Source organism: Dermacentor andersoni, chromosome 10 (assembly GCF_023375885.2).
Source record: "Dermacentor andersoni chromosome 10, qqDerAnde1_hic_scaffold, whole genome shotgun sequence".
Taxonomy (NCBI): Eukaryota; Metazoa; Arthropoda; class Arachnida; order Ixodida; family Ixodidae; genus Dermacentor; species Dermacentor andersoni.
The window spans coordinates 29,840,324-29,861,191 of NC_092823.1; the positions used below are offsets into that span (position 1 = coordinate 29,840,324).

A 20,868-nucleotide genomic window follows, 5' to 3' on the forward strand; every position below is an offset into this window, starting at 1 on the left:
TCACTCCTTAAATAAATTATTGAAATTTCAGGTTTCACGCCAGAACCACGATTTAATGAGACGGGCAGTGTCGAGGGCTGCTGTATAATTTGCGCGGCCTGGCGCTCTTTAAGGTGCACCTAAATCGAATTACGCAGATATCGTTACATTTTACCCGCATTAAAAGGCGACGTTTGAGCCCTAGAGTCGAACCCATGACCTCGTGCTTAGCAGTGAAGCGTCACTACGCCACCGTGGTGTGTTTAGCTGGATTTCATAGGTATAGCCTAATTCCTAAGAGCCACGCCACCCAGGTCTTTGTTGAGGTTTTTTTTTCCCTCACTAATATTATTGAAAAACGCCAGGGGCTGAATTCGCAAAGCCTATTATTCGTAAGCCTACATCGCCGTTTGCCTGCAGCCTTGGCTATTAATACCGCGCGATCATTTCTAAGTTCTATGGAATATTTAAAAGTCACCTGTGGCACGCAGCAAAATTATTGTTCTTCAGTTGGAGTATTCGAAGACGCGGACATTACCAGCACGCGAAATTGGAAGCCATATTCAACCAATTAGAAAGAATGCACTAATTCCATGTGCTTGCAGGAGATATCCACTTGAAATGAATGTCTACTGAGTAACCAGTTTAGAGATATCATTTCCGAAATTATGGAACTAAACATATCGGCGCTCCAGCTAGTTTTGTGCTTTGATGCATGAAAGAGCGTTTTGTTTAAAACTAAGTGGAACAACAGTGAATTCTTACGGCAAGTTTAATAGCGCATATCTTCAAACAGGCGTAATTCTAAAAATCCATTCCAAGTGGATAGCCCTTGCAAACTCACCGGCTACATTTCGTAAATTGCAGTAAGTGCCGTATAGTAATAAAATCAAAAGGTAATTACAGGATGTTTGTTAATGAGTTAAATAGGCGTTTTTATTTCTCGTGCAAGTAATGTCCCCCTCTCTGAATAATCCAGCTCAAGGAATACAAGTATGTTATCTGCAACAGGCCATCTTTAAAACTTCCATAAAACTTAAAAATGTTCACCCTGTATATCCAGAATTAGAAATGGTTTAGATTTTTTCTTACGAAGAATTCTAGTGTTAGAGGTTTCGGGAATTCAGGGCCACAAACAAAATGTGTAATGTTGCTACTACTTTCAAAATGCACGTGCATTGAAGTCCTATGACAAATGAGAGATGAGCAGGATAGAAGGCGATGGGATTACCGAGCTTGCTCTTTGACTCATTACGGGTGGTATCAGCTTGCGGTAACCTTCTCTAAACGAATATTCCCTCTCAACAATTATTTCTAACATTTTTCGAATGCTGCTTTATGTAAGTATTTCTGCAAGCTAATAAGTGGAGGTTAGTTTAAACAATCAAGACTATGAAAGAGTAAATATTTGAAATGTTGTTTTGTGGTTGTTGTTCCACAGGCCATGTACAACCCATCTGACTCAATACTCGGGAACGAGATACTCGCAGGTGAGTGTAGTTATTCTTCTCATATCACGTCACTTCCACAGTGAAACGACATCCCTCCTCCGTCAAGAAGTCACGACGCCTAAGCGTATGCTATCCGTCATTTCGCCATTATCACCACAGGATGCTAGGGTCGCTCCTAGGCCTTCTTTATAGTTTCGATAGCTGTGTTTACCAAGGTGCCTTCTACGGACAAAAAGCATTTTATATTGAGGCTGCACCGGAACATATAACACATACTAAACTGGCAATAGTGTCGTTAATTAGCTGTCGTGTGGACAATGTACTGTACCGTGTAACACATTTAAAAGGGGAGCTAATGCGCAATTATCAACTAAGAAACAAACTTAGTGTCAGAAGGATTTTGCTGAGTCCGGTTATCTAAACAACACGATCCCGTGGATCGAGGAGCCGACTTCTTTCGGATGCAAGGCTTCCCGATAGGCTTACATTGAAGAGAGCGGCAGTTCTGCGCATGAGTGCCCTTACATCACTTCATATATTTTTCGGGCTCCTTAAAGGTTCGTAAAATAAGATCGCGGCAATTTTAGCTTGATGTACAAAATTTCTTACGTTTTACCGTGACAGGCGGCAGAACCTGCCAGCAATGGCATAAACCAGACGTGTGGGCGTCTTTGCCTCCGCGGCAGGCAAGTGCTTCACTATCAGCTAGATTCACTGTGCTGTGATTAGCGATGCTTAGAGAGGAGGGCTTTCTTCCCTGAAATGGTTTACTCCCTCGAAAGAATCTGCCGCTCTCCATTAATCTTCCGGACGGGGAGTGAGCGGTCTGCCGTGAGAAATAGCTTTAAGGACCTAGTCACTCCGCGGCAGGACAAAGTTGCCGGTCGCTTGTTTTCGCGGCACACTTACTACCACCTGCGGCATTCAGCACGTGTATTGCCGCCGCTTGTGTGGGCGTACCTCAACGCGAGTTTAAGTCCGTTAAATGTCGAAGAAATTCTGCTTTTTTTTTAGAGCGCAGCTCTTTGGCGTCCGTTCCTGGGTTTCGCGTCGTCGTCGGCGTTGTCGTCGGCCTCGTAACCAGCTCCGCCCCCCTTTCATCCCCCCAGCGCTAGCAGCGACCGACTGATACCGCTGGATGCCGCTGACGCCGCTAGAGAGTCAAGATAACGTGACTGCATAGAACACCGTCGCCGCCATGCAGAAAGAGGAGGAAAGGGTCCCCCCCCCTGTTCTTGTGTGGCGGATAGGGTGCTCTTCAGTTGCCGACGCGCCGGTTATTTCACGTAGGCCCCGGCACGTCGACGAATACGTGACCACCTTCCCACGTAGACCTGGTTCTTAGCGCTGCGGAAGCGAGGGTATCATATTGTTTGTGTCGGCATCGGCGGCGTTGTCCCTGAAACCAACTCCGCAGCTGGGGTTGACTCACTATCGGCGTCAGCGGCATCAGTCAGTCGTTGCTATCTCTTCCCTCCTCCCTTTATCGTGTTGTCCGCTTGCTGCGCGCGCTTCTGCCCCCATCGTTTGCCGCTGGGTGTACACGCCGCCCCCCTCCCCCCTCTTCCTGCGAGTCTCCGGTTGTCAAAGCGCCGGCTCGAACTTAATTCCTTTCTTCGCTCCTCCTCCAATGCAACCCCTGTGCGGTGGCAATCAGAGAGCCAGATCGGTGGCGGCGGATCTGTATATGTGCACCGCCCGAGCCGAAATTGCCGCTGCCGTTCGCCCTGTGCGGTGGCAATCAGAGAGCCAGATCGGTGGCGGCGGATCTGTATATGTGCACCGCCCGAGCCGAAATTGCCGCTGCCGTTCGCCACTGCGAAATTATCTGCCAGTTCTTTCTGAGCCATGAGCGAGACGACCGATGGAAGTCCTCCGTCTGCTGCTGCTGCTGCTGCTGCTAAACGAGCTGCCAGAGCAGAGGCCCAGCGCCGTCGCCGTCAGAATCCAGAGGTGCGTGCCGCCGAAGGAGAAGCTTACCGTCGCCGGCGTCGAGATGATCCAGGAGTACGCGTCGCCGAAGCAGAGGCTAAGCGCCGCCGCCGAGAAGACCCTGCCGTTCGCGCCGCCGAAGCGGAGGCTCATCGCCGCCGTCGAGAGCAACCAGCAGTAAGCGAGGCTGAAGCAGAAGCTCATCGCCGCCGCCGAGAAGACCCTGCAGTTCGCGCCGCCGAAGCGGAGGCTCATCGCCGCCGTCGAGAGCAACCAGCAGTAAGCGAGGCTGAAGCAGAAGCTCATCGCCGCCGCCGAGAAGACCCTGCCGTTCGCACCGCCGAAGCGGAGGCTCATCGCCGCCGTCGAGAGCAACCAGCAGTAAGCGAGGCTGAAGCAGAAGCTCATCGCCGTCGCAGAGAAGACTCTACCGTTCGCGCGGCCGAGGCCGAGGCCAAACGCAAACAAAGGCTCGCAAACAGTCGGGGTGCAACAAATGCTTTCCGGCGACAGTTTACAGACAATCCGTTTGGAAGTTTGTGTTCAGTGTGTGATCGGCTCTGGTTCCAAAATGACGTGAAACCGCTTCCGGTGTTGCTCGATTTCTTTGCCTCAATCTATCGAAAAGGTGAAACAGCTTATTTGCTGCGCTCAAATTTCGCATTACGAAGTAACGTAATCGTCGGTAATTTTTTTGTTGTTCATAGAAGAGTGGCGTAAAGAGGCTAGATAGAACCATAGCGACTTAATCGCAAACATTGAAATAACTTTGCTTGAGCATGCGCACAAGTGGCCTATTCCACAGCTAACAGTGTATGGTTTCAGAATTTCTTGTGTAGTAGATTCAAATAATGTGGACGGAATTATTGGTTACTTTTCTGCAGAAGACTGCGGCACCTATTTCAACCGCTAAGAAGCTAACGTCTTGGGTTGCCTTTCTTTGCAGAAATCCTACTGTCTCTTTTGCACGAGGTCGACAAAATACCCTTCAGCATAACTCTACGGGTAAGTTAATGTGAAAAATAGTGCTCTCTTTCTTGCCGTTTTCTTTCGTCGCAAAAGTACAATTTTTCGTAGATATATGCCGGTTTGACAACTGATACATCAGATGCAGTGAATCAGTATAAGTCAGCGCTCACACCTTTGGGAAGGACTAGGGGCTGTTTGCCGATTGCGTAAATGCAAGCGATATTGGCTGCTGTGTTCAAGCGCGAAAACTGCTGGCCCTTCGCCATGACGGCTCGGACGTGGGCGGCATTGTGCAAGCTGACGGCGTCGAAAGCGTCACAACAAACAGCGCCAGCCACAACGTCACCCGAGTGTAGCAGCAACTAGGCAGCCTACACGCAAGCGCTTGCAGTAAACAGCCGCACCAGTAAAATTACATCACCGATATTCCTTGGTATTTTTAATATTTATTACCATGCGATGATTTAAAATAATGACGTGTACAGTTGCCTAAGTTTATTGACATTTGTTGGCGCGCTGCTAATCACATAATCCTGAGGAATAACTTAGTCATTAAGGTAAGGCCTGGTGTGACCAGCTTTAGTGGTTGGACAGTGTAGCATTATAACCCGCATATACAGCACGGATAGTCGTATAGCATACCGTCACGTGTTAGTGACGGTGAAGAAAGCAGTCAAACTGCGAATGGTGAAACTAGTGTTTTATTGGACGAGCCTGTCTCCTCACAAACAGGCTACACTCAAAGCACAACGACAGCGGCGAACACACTCGGCGATGGTCGAAAATCTGATCAGCGGGTCAAGCGCGTTGGCTTTTATACGTCAGTCGTCGAAGGTGCAAGAGTAATCGCTGGTGCCCGCGTGCCTTCCAAAAAGTTATACATTATTCGCGTCGTGCATACATGAAATCAGATTACACAAGGTTCGGTGACAACAGACAGGGGATCGAACCATCGATAACATTCAAGAAATTTCAGATACATGGAGGCGCGTCCTGCGCTGTGCGATAACATTTGTTAGGCGGTGAAGCGTGGTCACCCGATAAAGATAAACAACTACACGTGTCAATACCCCCCTCCTAAAAAGCATTGACCCGATGCTGCAAACAAACGAAAGCAATAAACAAAAACACCTGTAGCAAAGAAACAAAAAAGGAAGATCGCCCGCATGCGTAAAAGGGCTTAAGACGCACCACGTGGACAACTTCAGATCATGCGCGGCACCACGGTGAATCCGAAATGCCGCCTGGCACGCCCTCATAGTCCAGTGCGTCATTACGTCGGATGATCTTGTTGGGTCTGGAATAGTGGCGTAATATTTTCTCATTCAGTCCACGGCGGCGTATCGGGGTCCAAACCCAAACACGGTCGCCAGGCTGGTATTCGACGTAGCATCGTCGGAGGTTGTAGTGTCGGCTGTCGGTACGCTGCTGGTTCTTGATCCGCAGGCGGGCGAGCTGTCGGGCTTCTTCGGCGCGCTGGAGATAGGTAGCGACGTCAAGATTCTCTTCGTCAGTGACGTGCGGCAGCATGGAGTCGAGAGTCGTCGTCGGGTTCCTGCCGTAAACCAGCTTGAATGGTGTCATCTGCGTTGTTTCTTGCACCGCCGTATTGTAAGCGACGGTTACGTACGGCAGGACGCCATGTCAGGTCTTGTGTTCGACGTCGATGTACATTGCTAGCATGTCGGCGAGAGTCTTATTCAAGCGCTCCCTAAGACAATTCGTCTATGGGTGGTAGGGAGTTGTTCTCCTGTGGCTTGTCCGACTGTACTGCAGAATGGCTTGGGTGAGCTCCGCTGTAAATGCCATTCCTCTGTCGGTGATGACGACTTCTGGGACTCCAGCAGGATGTGTCAGCACGATGTTCTAGTCGATTAATGCGCCACTTCGGCTGCACAACCTTTCGGCAGAGCTTCAGTTTTAGCGAAGCGGTTGAGGTAGTCCGTCGACACGACGATCCGCTTATTTCCATATGTTGATGTGGCAAAGCGTCTCAGCAAGTCCATCCCGATCTGATGAAATAGTCGGAAAAGAGGCTCGATTGGCTCTAGTAATCCCGCTGTCCTTGTCGTTGGTGTCTTGGGTCGCTGGGAGTCTCGGCATGCCTTGAGACGTCGGCGGTAAGGCGGGGCCAGTAATACTTTTCCTATATCCTCGATAGTGTCCGGGATAGTCCGAGGTGCCCAGTATTCGGATCGTCATCTAGGGCGTGCAGTGCTTCCGGACGCAGCGCTGAGGGAGCAAGAAGGCAGTTGGCGTGGACTGGTGAGAAGTTGTTCTTTACAGGTAGGTTGTTTTGAAGCTAGTACGAAGACAATCCTCGCCTAAATCCCCTAGCGACTACATCGGTGTGCCCTTCCAAATATTTGAAGAGACTTTTCAGCTCCGGGTCTGATTGTTGCTATTCAGCGAAGAATTCCGCACTTATTATTCCAAGGAAGGCGTCGTCATCTTCGTCATCTTGCAGAGGCGGGTCAATGGGGGCGCGTGATAGGCAATCGGCGTCAGAGTGTTTTCGTCCGGACTTGTAGGTTACACTGATACCATGTTCTTGCAATCTTAGGCTCCACCACGCCGGCCGTCCTGAAGGGTCTTTGAAATTCTCTAGCCAACAGAACGCGTGATGGTCAGTGACGGCTTTGAATGGCCTGCCATAGAGGTAAGGGCGAAATTTTGCTGTATCCCACACGATGGTGAAGTATTCCTTTTCTGTTGTAAAATAATTGGCTTCCGCTTTCGACAGCCACCGACTAGCGTAAGCTATCACCCGTTCAAGTCCGCGTTTACTCTGGTGTAGGACGGCACAGATGCCTAGGCTACTGCCGTCAGTGTAGATTTCGGTATCGGCGTCTTCGTCGAAGTTCGCATGTACCGGCGGGGAGTGCACGCATCGTTTGAGTTGTTGAAATGCGTCTGCCTGCGGCTTTTTCCATTTGAAATCGACTTCAAATTTTGTTACATGTGGCAGCGGGTCAGCGAGGCGTCAAAAGTCCTTGACAAAGCGCCTGTAGTAGGCGCACATGCAACGAATCTTAAGCGCTGCCTTCTTCTGGATGGGCTGCGGGAACTTTGCGATAGCGGCTGTCTTCTGCGGGTCGGGGCGGACTCCAGATTTGCTGATGACGGGGTCCAGAAACAGAAGCTCATCGTAAGCGAAGCGGCACTTTTCCGGCTTCAGAGTGAGCCCTGATGACTTGATGGCCTCCAGTACTGTTACAAGCCGCCTAAGGTGATTGTCGAAATTTCGGTTGAAGACGACGACGTCATACAAGTAAACAAGACAGGTCTGCCACTTCAATCTTGCTAAAACTGTGTCCATGACGCACTGGACCGTTGCAGGTGCCGAGCACAGTCCTTGAATGGCATGAGCTTGAACTCGTAGAGGTCGTCGCGCGTGATGAAGGTGGTCTTTTCGCGATCTCTTTCGTCAACTTCTATTAGCCAGTAGCTGGACTTGAGATCCACCGACGAGAAGTATTTAGCATTGCAGAGCCGTTCCAATGCGTCGTCTTTCCGTGGTAGCGGGTATACGTCCTTTTTAGTGATCTTGTTCAGTCGACGATAATCGACGCAGAAACGTAAGGTTACGTCCTATTCCTTCACCAAGACTACAGAAGATACCCACGGGCTTTTCAACGACTGGATGATGTCGTCGTGCAGCATTTCGTCGACTTGTAGCTGAATAGCTTCGTGTTCTCGCGTTGAAACTCCATAAGGGCTCCGGCGGAGTGGTCGAGCGCACTCTTCGGTTATTATACGATGCTTTGCAACTGCACTCTACACTGTTAGACAAATGTACACTCTTTATGGGTGTATATCTGCCACACAACAATAATCGTCGTCTGCCTTGCTTCTGTTTCCTTTCTTGAAAACGCCGCGCCCGCTACTTTCCGGTCCGGAATGCTATGTCATGCCGACAACGCGCATGCCTTTCGTTACTGGGAAGTACCGGGCTCGCAGTGTTAAAGAATGGAAATACGGACAAGACAGATCACGTTTATTGCTGTGTGGCAAGTAGGACCCAAAGAGTGTAATTTTGTTTTAAAGTGTAAGAAAAGTTTACACCCAAACAGATAAGCAGTCAATAGATGAGGATGATAAGGAGTGATGGGGTGTCACGTGGGTTTCATCACGGTTGATAATGGTTCGACACAGATGAGGTGGTAAAGAGTGATAAGGGCTTATAATGGTTGTAGCAACCTTATAAGGCTAATAATCGCCGGTAAGGGAGGAGACAGGTCGGATGAAGTCCGATAAGGTTGATAAGGACGAATAAGATTTGATAAGGGTTGTATAATGTCCGATAACGTTCATAACGATGGATAAGGCTTGGTAAGGGTTTACACTGGTCTTATAAGGTTTTATAACATTGATAATGACACCGGGCTGCGCGTAGATGAGCAAGTGCGAAGACGCTTAGGTATACTTGGACAAGTCCCGAGCATTTCTTAGGTGATTTTTTTTTTTTTACGAGACGTGTTGATGAGATTAATATGTTTGGCTTTCTTCGCACAGATGCTTTCGGCTGGTTTTGCCATAATGTTTTAAGGGTCTTGCCACTGCTGTTCAAAGCTGGTGTTTGGATGCGAACGTTGCCCTAATTTTTCAAGCGTGTCAATGAAATGGTACACGAAACACGCTAAATTTCCGCTAAAGCTTGTCGCCATGTTTTTAAAGTAGCCGCTGGAGCTTTCTAGCAAATTTTTATAGCGTGAGCATTTCTGAAAAATAAAGTATACAATAACTTCGCATAAATCATTTACCGAAACGTTTCACGTTTGTCTATATGATTAATGTCTGTGAGGAATAAACAATGAATTTGCCAGCAGTGTGATGTGGTTTACTTCACTATCATGCTTAACGAAAAGCAGACGTTAACAGCTGATATTGACCATTTAACTTAAGGATGCGCGGTTCCAGATACGGAATAATTAAAAGGAAGACGAGTAATCTCAACTTCCTAAAGCACGCAAAGGCACACCGTCACACATTACCCTGCAAACTTTCTAGTGCTCGGTGCTCCTGCAAACAAAAGCAATTTCTGCTACACGCGCGTGGATGACAAATACGTGATTTTACACAGCTGAAATAATGCGCTATGTCCTGTTGATCTATGTGAAAGTTCGTCGCAGTACTGGTTTGTCCGAAAACCCTTAAAACATGAAGCAATTTGTTCAGACGCGTGAAAACGCCTTCCCGCTCCAATTTATAAGTCTTTCGGCAGTCCATCTGTCTTGTAATTCAGTTTCTGCCTTCCAAATTTCGTAAGAAACTTGATTGCCATAAGTTAAGGGACATTTAAGACAAATTTTGCAAATTCATTGTATTCCAACATATTTAATGACAGTGCAGGACTGTTTATTTATTTATTGATGATACCCTCAGGGTCAACAGACATTACAGAGGGGAGTGGTACAAAACACAAAAAACAATATTTTAACTACAAGAAGCAGCACAGTGTTTCTAATTATGCGATAGTAGTTATGAAGAGGCAAAATACATGTTATAAAAAAATACCATATATATACAAAGAAGCAGTCCAGTTTTTCTAATTATACAATAATAGCTATAAAGAGGCAAACAAAAACAAGATGTTATAGAGCATTGGTTAACGAAGTCACAAATTTTTCATGATCTGAAATTGTTACTACCAATTTGGGAAGGCAATTCCAATCATTTGATGTGCGTGATATGTAGGAATGTAGGAATGATTCTGTTTTACACAACGGAATGCCAACTTTATGAGCATGATCCAAACGGTGCGAAACGTAATGGGGAGGAAGTATTAGTAAATCACGCAGGTAGGGATGATGATACAGTTTGTGAAAAAGGCTTAAGCGAAGCCTCGCACGTCGAGAAGCAAGCATAGGTAGATTAAGGTTATCTTTCATTACCGTGATCCTCGCGATTCGACTGTAATTAGAGAGTATAAAACGGACGGAATTATTTTGCACCATTTCAAGCGTATGTACCAAAGTATTATAATGCGGATCCCAAACCGAAGCGGCATATTCTAACTTAGGGCGAATGAGTGTTTTATATAGCATTAGTTTGAGAGACGAAGGCGATTTTGCAAAGTTACGACGAAGATATCCGAGCATGCGATTAGCGTTGCAGACAACATGAGAGATGTGAGTATCCCATGTTAGATTGCTACTGATGTGAACTCCGAGGTACTTATATGATGATACGCTGTCGAGTAGTAAATTATTTAAGTGATAAGTGGGTAAACTAGTAATCTTTCTAGACACTGGCATGAATTTGCATTTTTTAATGTTCAGTTCCATAAGCCATATATTACACCACTCAAAGACTGCGTTAATGTCAGCTTGAAGAAGAGCGGCGTCATTTGAACTTGTTATTTCTCGGAAAATTACGCAATCATCGGCAAACAAATGAACTGATGAGGAAACGCAGGATGGTAAATCGTTAATATAGATGAGGAAAAGAAGAGGACCGAGGACTGAGCCCTGCGGTACACCAGAATGGACTGTGCATTCATCAGAATTCGCGCCGTTAGCTGAAACAAACTGAGAACGGTTAGCAAGGAAACTTTCAATCCAGATTAAAATACAGGGATCGAGCTTAAGTAGTCGTAATTTATAGATGAGCAGTTTGTGACACACTTTGTCAAAGGCTTTAGCAAAGTCAAGGAAAATGCAGTCAGCCAAGGACCTATTGACAAGAATGGCGTTTAGTTTGTGTACAAAAAGTGTTGGGTTTCACAGGAGTATGATTTGCGAAATCCACGCTGTGATGGTGCGAAAAATGAATTCGACTCCAAAAAAGTAGCAAGATGAGAAGCCAAGAAATGCTCTAGTATCTTACAAGGTATACTTGTGAGCGAAATCGGTCTGTAGTTTAGAGGGGAATGCTAATTGCCCGATTTATGAATTGAAATTACCTTCCCTACTTTCCACTCGGATGAAAGAAAACCATCGTGCAATGATTGCTGGAAAATTTTAGTTAAGATGATTGATGTGTAACAAACTGTGCTTTGAAGGAATTTCACATTAATGTGATGACTACCCGGCGCAGAGGATGGTTTTAGTGACTTAATGATGCTCGCGACACCATCATAGCTGATAATGAGAGGGAACGTCACATCATGGTCATATGGTCGTAGGTGTGGTGGAGTGGAATTGCTAGGAAACGAGAAATGTTATGCGAAAACTTCATTTAGTACTCCGGGACACTGGTTGGCCGGTATAGCGTCACCATTAACATCACTGAGCGCTATTATATTATTGTCTTTAAAGTTACCCGTGCGCCAAAATTGTTTAGGGTTAGTTTTACGCACACAAGGTGATGTGCTGCTTAGGAAGTTATCTTTGGCGTCTTTTAGGGCCTGCGAGTACTCATCGGCACTCTGTTTGTAGGCTGACCAACGAACATTGGTACGGCTTAGTTTAGCCGATTTAAACAGGGGCTTTTTTTTATTAGACAAGCGTTTTAGCTGATGATTATACCATGGTTTCTTTAGATTAGAGGTGATCCTGTAAATAGGGATATGCCTATCTGTTAATTCAATCACTTTATTAACAAAGATACTCCAGTTTGACTGAACATTACGGCATTCAATTTCACGCAAGTATTCATCAAGGAACACTGAGAGTTCTTTATTAATTGAAAGAAAGTCAGCCTTGTTATAATTTCTTAATGTCTTGATCTTTTTAATCGGTTTAGGTCGCTCGAGGCAAACTTTAAATGAAAGTAGGCAATGATCGCTGATACCTGGCGAACATGTTAGGTCGGAAATAAGATCGGGTCGGGCAGTAAAAACAAGGTCAAGTGTATTGCAAACAGACGTGATTATTCTTGTCGGTTCCTTAACGATTTGGGTCAGCGAAAAGGTATTGCACAATTCTAAGAAGTCTCGCGCCATAGAGGAGTTAGGATACACTGTGGGGGGATCATTGTACCCCATAATATCTGGCATATTAAAATCACCAAGCAAGAAAATTGGCACTGTTGTGTGACGAGAGCAAACACTATGAATGGCATCGTGTAAATCGCTTACAAATGTTGCAGTGAAATTCAGGGGGCGATAGAAGACACCCAATATATTTTTTGATATGCTAGTTTAACGACTGCCCATACAATCTCCAGACTAGATGCAATTTTAATGCAATTTGAAGGGAGCCTTTTATTTATCGCCAGCAGTACACCGCCTCCTTGGCGTGTATCGCGGTCACAGCGGCAAAGAGAAAAATCGCACGAGTTCATGAATAATTCATGGTCTCCGATTTGTGGATGAAGCCATGTTTCGGTTAACGCGATAATGGCCGGCCCGCACGTGTCGATGGCCGATTCCAGTGCAACGCGTTTGTTGATAATGCTTCGGATGTTAGTAAAAAGAACTGAAGTATTCGATAGGTTGTGTTTGTTGACCCTGTCGCGTTCCTATCTCACAGAGCGAGCAGGGGACGTCGACTGCTCAGGCGCATGCTCTGTATTGTCTGCAGCTCTGCGTGTTCGTGACAACTCGTTTTTTTTTGACACATTGACTTATCGGGTCGTAGACATACTGTTTCTTATTTATTATTAACTTTTTGTAACGTACTTGGTAGGCGGGTGTGCCAGGTTGATCTTTAGCAAACTGGAATAGCTTGCGCCTCACTTCACGTGTGGCTGCACAAAAGTCTTCGCTAATGCTTATATTTTTCTCTTTCAGTATTGCTCTTGCTGAAAGAACTTTTTCTTTTAATTTGAAATCAGAAAATTTGACGATCATAGGGCGGCATTTGTTTTGCGAATATGATCCTAAGCGATATGCGCGCTCGATCGCGTTGACAGACAGGGCGTCAAGCGCACCTGCGAAGATGGACCTAATCTTGGACTCGGATTGTTCCCACGATTCTTGAGAATCTGGAATGCCTCGAATAATTATTTTGTTGCGCCGGGAGCGGTCCTCTTGCTCGTTCAGGCGCGATTCTAAATGGCCAAGATGGGCGTCAACCGACTTGACCGAGTCCTCTACGTGATCAACAGTGCGCTCTAGGAGCTCAATCGATTTAGTTTTTGTTTCAAGCTCATCAAGCCTCTTCTGGATTGATGAAACTTGAGCTTCGATTTTCTTTTGGCTCGTCCTTATATCTTTAACATCAGTTGCCAACTCGTTCTGGACTTTAGCGGAATGAGTTGAGCGCGTATGAAGGTCTTTAATTAGGGTAAATATGACTGTCATCTTTTCGGAAGGGTCATCAGGCAATGAATCCATATCGAGCAGGGCTTTAGTTCACCTGTCAGGGCCCGGATTTGCTTCCACATCACCGGAACGAAGTAACAAAAAAAGCATCGAAAAACAATCACAGGCAATGTTAGCAAGCACTTCCGGGCACGGAAGCAGGACCAAACAACGATTACCATTTGTCTTAGCGTACAAAGAATATGTCTTACAGACCTGTAAAAGGCAGAAGCGGGAAAATTAAAGCATACTGCTCCTGGCCGTGCCTCCGTGCCCACTGAAGAGACCGCTGCACCGCCGTCCATTTATGTCCGCTCCTGGCTGTGACGTCATCCTGGAAGGAGACCATGCGCAGAAGGATGGGACGATAGTGCTTGCATCTGGCCATGATTTCGTTTGTGGCTGAAAGTCAGGCAGTCGGTAACTGCAGTTGCGGGACGGGAACGGCCATGCGCGTGTGCAACATGGCGATGCTTGCACCGACGAAGCTTGCAGAACCAGAAAAGGAGCCAGGTAAGCCTGTAAAAGGCAGAAGCGGGGAAATTGAAACATACTGCTCCTGGCCGTGCCTCCGTGCCCACTCCGTGAAATGGGCTCCGTGAACAAGTTGAAAAAAAAAAAGCCTGCACTTTTTCAGCGCACTGTGGATCCTGTTTAAACCACCATGATGTGAAGCACAGTGTGAGCACTACCGATGTGAAGGCAACCATTGATTTATTGCAGTGAGAGATTCCGCACATCGCACAGCCAAATGCGGCCGTTGAATTGTAGCTTTTGACCAATAAATTACGATTTAGAAGGTTATATTTGAAGCAACATTCCTAACTTCAAGGTCACTAAAATGTTGCCAGTTTTTCTGTCATGTCGTTCTGGTGGCTAAATAGTAATTTTTGTTTTGCAAAACAGACAAGCAAGTCGCTAAATCTAGTGACAAAATCATCAAAATGGTAATACAAATTAATGCGCTGCTGTGTTTTACAGAATGCTACCTTCCTGGACGAGACTTGGCATTTAGGGGTAAGTATTTGTGGGGAAATTCGGTAAGTTTCGAGAAGTCGCGCACTTCATTCCGTCTGATGGTAATACCGCGAGCAATACAGAGAAAATATTGAGGACGTTTGCTCACAACATACCCAAAGGAAAGTATATAGCGAATCTGCGCACGTTTCCTTTTCCTTGAAACATAATTTTCCTTTAAAAGTACACTGAAGGCGAAGATAAATTCAAGCTAAAGTGATACACTAGAGCTGGCAAATCTCTATGATGTCGATATTATCGCGAACAGAGCCTTAGTAATCGAGAAATTGAGGTAAGTGCTGGACATGATTAGACCCGGGAGGTCGAAATACTTGCCCGATGACGAAGGCGCTCCTCATTTGAATTCTGTCACTCGTACTCAACCACTGCTTGTGCAGGATGTCCAAGCTAACTTTAGCCAGAAATGAAAAATATACAAATGCCACGCCGCTGGAAAGAACAAAGGTAAACTTTTTTTTGGTAAAAAAAGGTAGAAATTTTGTTTGCCGTTGCTTGGAGATATTCAAACTATATTTTTTTCATTTATCCTGATTAGATCATTAGTCTTACTTAATAATAAACTTCCCAAATAATACAATTAGGTGAAAAGTGTAACTGAAGAAATTGTAGAGCGACATGAAAAACTTCTGATGCAGATTTCTGTTCCACAATACGTGCTACATAAGAGTGTTTTGTTGAGCGCGAAAGAAGCCCGCAATATATGCGAAATTGCCGTGTGACTGGCTACTTCGGGCACTTTGCGGGCATTCGAGGGCTTCCTTCACTGAAACGCTCAGTACTAACGCTGGTGTACTGAAACTATGCGGGCGCATAACGCTCATGCCAGCAGGGGGAAAGGCAGAACGCTGTCCTGGCTCCGACAACTAGCCGCTTGAGCAGAGCGCTGACGGCGCGCCTACAACGCTTCTTTGGTTTTGCAACCCAACACAACCACGTCTTTGCCGACCATCTAAACCTCCCTCGGCACGCGAGCGTCGCTTGCGCCTTTGATAGCAGGACAGCCCGAGAACGTTAACGGTGCCCCTGACAGCCAAATCGCCTATGGGGTTGCTGTCGAAATAAGAGCGATGCACGTATGCGGGACTACTATGCAGAGATCATTAAGAATGGTATAGATGCATTCCAAGCAATGGCAAGTTATATTTAGTTTACGAGACCTAATATACGAGGAAAATGATAATGGTGGGCTAAATTTATTTCAAATTACAGCTCTACCAGAGCTTCGAGTTCGTCCCTTGCGATACCCTCGGCATTAGCATCGGGTAAGTCAATTACGCTCGTATCGTGTACTTCCTCATGTCTTTCGTCCGGGTTGCACTGCCCACCCATAGGAACATGTTCAATCACCAACTCGCCCAGCTTGCCGTGTTAATTAAGCCAATTATCTCACACTCAGTGGCTTGTAGAAAGAAAAAAAAAAATATGCGGCAGAAGCAATCTAACGATGATTGTCGACGCTAATGCGTTAGCATTGAACCAATAAAGCGACACAACGTAGTGCCATTCGAAACCAGTTATGTAGGAGGCGTGTACTGCAGCGGGGCTGGTCTTTCGCAATCTAACTATGATTGTCGACGCTAATGCGTTAGCATTGAACCGATATAGGGACACAACGTAGTGCCACCGTCGAAACGAGTTATGTAGGAGGCGTGTATGCGGATGTCACTGCGGATGTCATACCTGCGCATGACATCCGCAGTGCATGGCACGCGAGTGCGTTCAAATGCCGTGAAACGCGTCATGAGGCAACCTGGCCCCTGACTTTCGCTTTTTTGTGCACACACTGCGTCACCTAGTGGTGCTGCCGAGAAGTGCGCACGTGACCTCCGATACGAAAAGCGTGGCACACCGGTGCGTGCGAACCCGAAGAATAGTTCTCTCGCTTGCCGCACACTCAGTGGCAAATACCCCGTAACTTAAGTTTGCGAGTTGTTTATTGAAGAGTGACACATATCCAATGTATTTGTGGCCCAGCTCGCCAAAGTGTGGGCGTGAAAGGCGTTCGTTGAAAGTGGTGTACACCCGATGCATTTATGACGCAACCTGGTAATCCTTGGGGCTGCTGTCCTTGAAGAACCGCTCTGACATAGATTTGATTCCGCTTAGCATGGCAGAAACGTAAGAGATGCGTTTCGTCATTGTAGAAGGGCACATACCCTGTGGCACAAGAATAGTTAACCAAATTGGCGTTAAAGAAGTTCATTGAGACAGCCACAGGCCGAATGGCACATACCGAATGCTTCAATTCGGCGTCAAAAAGTTTCTTCGGACAGCATTGCCTACCAAGTACCGCATGTACAGTGCCCCGTGTCGGCATGGAAGAAGTTCGTAGGTGAGCTGCACGTATGTACATGTTGCCACATACTCGATCAGCCAAGTTGGTTCGATGGTTCCTTTCGAAACATGTTCCCTCAGCACAGCCGCCCAATCCGCTACCTGCTCGGCCAAGGATTACCTAGTGACTTAGGTAGGCTGGAAAATGGTTACATACATACATACATACATACATACATACATACATACATACATACATACATACATACATACATACATACATACATACATACATACATACATACATACATACATACATACATACACGCATTGGTCCTGGTAAGCGCGTGAATTACCCAGAGAATATTTTGCCATTAAATAAACAATATACTGCCACATTTTAGAGGGCAGCTCTTAAGCGCCAGTTCCTACGGCGACTGCCAGCGTCGACGTAACAGAGAGAATGAGCACAGCAAAATATAAAAGTGAATGATGAAAGACGCGTGGAGGAAAGCGGAGGAGGTGAGTATGGCGAAAGGTGAGAAGAAAAGCGTAGTGCGGCGGCAATGAATACGAGATGGCGCCGGAGTAGCGCCCGTCGTCTGGGAAGTCTTTCGGCGGCGGCTTCTGTAAATCGCGCCTTCGCTTCTGCGCTGGCTCTCGTGATGTCCAGATCAGCGAGACAGAAGTGCCACACTTCGCTCTCTTTGCAACGTGCCGCAAGAGACAAACTGTCCACGTCATCCAATATATCTCGACATGAAAACATGTTTAGATCTGCGCTGAAATTTCGCAATAGGCACTAGTGTAATCGTCGGTTAATTTCTTCCTCCAAATAAAAGCGGAAGGACGCCAAAGTATATTTCTTTAGAAACAAGCAGGAGGCTCTTCAAAGCCGAACTACCTGACTTTCTTTCGTTCGTTCAACAAATTTGCGCAACCCATCTCATGATGTCTGTCGACGGTAACATGTTTAGCATTGAATACATATAGCTACACAACGTATTGTCACCCTAGAAGACGTGCGCTGTAACAGTGCTCCTATTTCGCATTTTCCTAAGAAAACTTGGCCTCGTCTGGCACCGACGCCGGGAAGCCTGCGCGTGACCTCCGAAATCCATGGCGCGCTGGTGCATGCGAATGCTGAGAAACGCGTCTTCATGGCTTCTTCTCGCGCTCCTTTGTGGACTCGTTGCGACATTTAATTTATTTAAGCCTGCAGATGGCATGCGATACAAGAAATCTGGCAGGTCGGTGCCTGCTAACGCTGAAAATTGTTCCCTCGCTTGCCGCACACCCAGTGGCACCCACGCAAGGACCAAAATTTGTCCATTGAAGAGCGGAACATACGCATTGCACATGGCGCAGCTCAGTAAGGCATCGGCGTGAAATACTTGGATTGAAAAGCCGCCCATACCCAGTGCATTTATGGCGCACCCTACTAAATCGTCGTGTCACGATGTGCTTGGGGAAGAGTTGTGACGTGGGTTCGTTTCCACGCATCATCGTATACATTTAAAGCATTTTCTTGTGATTGTAGAGCGGCACATACCTAATTACCCAAGCTGGTATCAAAGACGTTCACTGAAGAGCGGAACACCCCTGCCGGTACATGCCCACTGAACCAAGTTTACATCACAAAGATTAATTGGAGATCAGCACAGACAGAGTGGCACGTGCAAAATGCTCCAAAACGGCGTGAAAGCGTTTCTTCAAAAATTGGGTAGCTACTGAGTCCCGCATATACAGTTATCCGTGTCGGCGTGAAAGGGGTTTGTTTTAGAGCAGCAAATATGTGCACATTGTCACATACTCAGTGACATAAATTGGTCTGACGGTTGGTTTTGAAGCCTGTTCCCTTACCACAGCAGCCTGGTGAGCTACCCATTCGATGGTGGGCTAACCCGTGACCGAGGTCGGGGAGAAAGCGGTTAGATACAAAAGAGATAGATAGATAGATAGATAGATAGATAGATAGATAGATAGATAGATAGATAGATAGATAGATAGATAGATAGATAGATAGATAGATAGATAGATAGATAGATAGATACAAAGCTACCTATAAAATTGATAGTTCGCCAGAAAAGTGCATGAAGTACCCCAAGACTGTCAACACCTTAACTTTAAATGCAATTTACAGATCAGATATATAGTTTACTACATTGATGGAGCTATAGAGCTACATTTTTCATTTTCCAACATACACCCCTGCACGGTGATAAACTTTCAGTATCCTGCAAGCAGCTTTTCTTCCTCGACCGGGGAGGTGTTTAGGTTGCCCACGAAACCAGGTGCGCACCACTTGCCGGACCTCGTCATCTGATGTGAACCGATGACCACGCGAAGCCTTCAAAAAACTTCCCAAACTGAGGTAATCTGACAGCGTCACATCGGGGCCGCACGAAGGATGCGTAAGTGGAAACAGCTGCCGGTGGATGTCCGCCGGCTTGAGCACCGCGGACCGGAATAAGAGTGATACATCTCGGAGGCCGTGAAACCACATGCTTACAATATTTACTGATTTAGCAATGCTATTGAGGGTAATTAAGTCTACCAAACAATATTTTTATTTTCTTACGCTGCCGCTTATGTAACTCGTATGATAAATTGCTCAACAAGGGCAGTAATGCATAGTGCTAATATATAACGTTGTATTTCATATTTCTTTTGGCTCGTGCTTTTTTTTTGTTTGTGTGTGTGTGAGTGGGCAACACAATACTGCTAGGAAGCAACGGCATAGCACCCATATCATAGCATCGGGTTCTAGCATCAAACCAAATTGGTGACTAAAAATTTCCGTATTTTTTATTTATATGTGGCTGCACAGTTCGTGTGATGCCGCAATGCTAGCGGAATTAGAGATAGCCGCATTCCGAGCTTTTAGCTGCTTTCACCACTTAAAAAATACGGGTGATTCTTGTGGTTTCTGCGTCAACAGGCATCTAACGCAACTAGTCGACGACTGCTGTATATTTACTGATGATTAAATTTTGCATGTTTGTAAAGGTGTCATTATTAACGCGATAGTGTTAATAATCTGCCGTCGGCGTCCCACGTTTCGCGTCGAGCGCCGTTTCGCAAAAATAACTTCGGAAAACGCGTACCCAACCACGCAGGCCCTGCATGTAGCGCGACGAAGTTACTGAAATAATTGAATTTATCCAGGTAAATTGCATCAGAAAAATCGTAAAGTACGACCTACAACCAACAGACCTGATAGCGTCGGACTGTAATTTCGATACACAAGAAAACATTGTTACGCCGTAACTAAAAACACAAGCCCCTTTTTTAGCGCTGTTGCCATTCTTACGGCAGTCATGGCCTCCGAGATTTGCGCATGCCAGCGCGCGCAAATTTCAGAGGCCATAAAGCGGCGCACCCGGTTCTTTGCAACACCTCCAGATGGCCGTCACCTAGGCGGCATCGTGGCCCACGCAAACGGCCGTGTTTCTATCAGAAAGGTCGCCTTCGTAAATAGCCTTCGCCGATAGCGTTTGCCGGTAAGCATTACGGTTACATGAGCTGCAGTTGACGGGAAGCGCGAGAAGCAGTCAGGGATCTTGGAATGCTGTCGCCTTCCACTCTTAAAGGCTATGCTTAAGCGCCCTCGGAATTTTTATTATTATTATTATTATTATTCTTATTATTGTTATTATTATTATTATTATTATTATTATTATTATTATTATTATTATTATTATTATTATTATTACGATAGCCATTATACGGACACTACAGGCGTATTTTTCCGTCAGCGTCGGCGTGAGGTTCCGTATAAATTTGAAGGGCGATAAAATTCTCGCGCACGCGACGGACGAAAGCACGGAGGGAAGGGGGGCAGGGGGACCGCGCCGCATTCTGTCGCGCGCAAAACTTCGTGGCGAGGGTAGGGAAGGGGGGTGCATACCGCTCCCGAGTGGCCGTGCGTGCCCGGCCGGCCGCTGTATATTGAACGCCATCTTCTACAGGTACAGGTTCTGGACTGCGCTGTGTTTTCGCGACTTACTTCGCTTTGACTTGAGCGGCGGCAGAAAG

The 20,868-nt window shown here is 46.3% G+C and overlaps 1 protein-coding gene across 1 annotated transcript in view; it reads left to right on the forward strand.

Annotated features, from left to right (window-relative positions):
• Positions 1–20,868, forward strand: part of LOC126519136 (uncharacterized) — a 127,906-nt gene that overhangs the window by 41,203 nt on the left and 65,835 nt on the right. The window contains exons 6-9 of the mRNA XM_050168740.3: positions 1,421–1,469; positions 4,309–4,367; positions 14,500–14,535; positions 15,766–15,818. Coding sequence (XP_050024697.1) covers positions 1,421–1,469; positions 4,309–4,367; positions 14,500–14,535; positions 15,766–15,818 — 197 coding nt within the window. The remainder of the gene's footprint in view (positions 1–1,420; positions 1,470–4,308; positions 4,368–14,499; positions 14,536–15,765; positions 15,819–20,868) is intronic.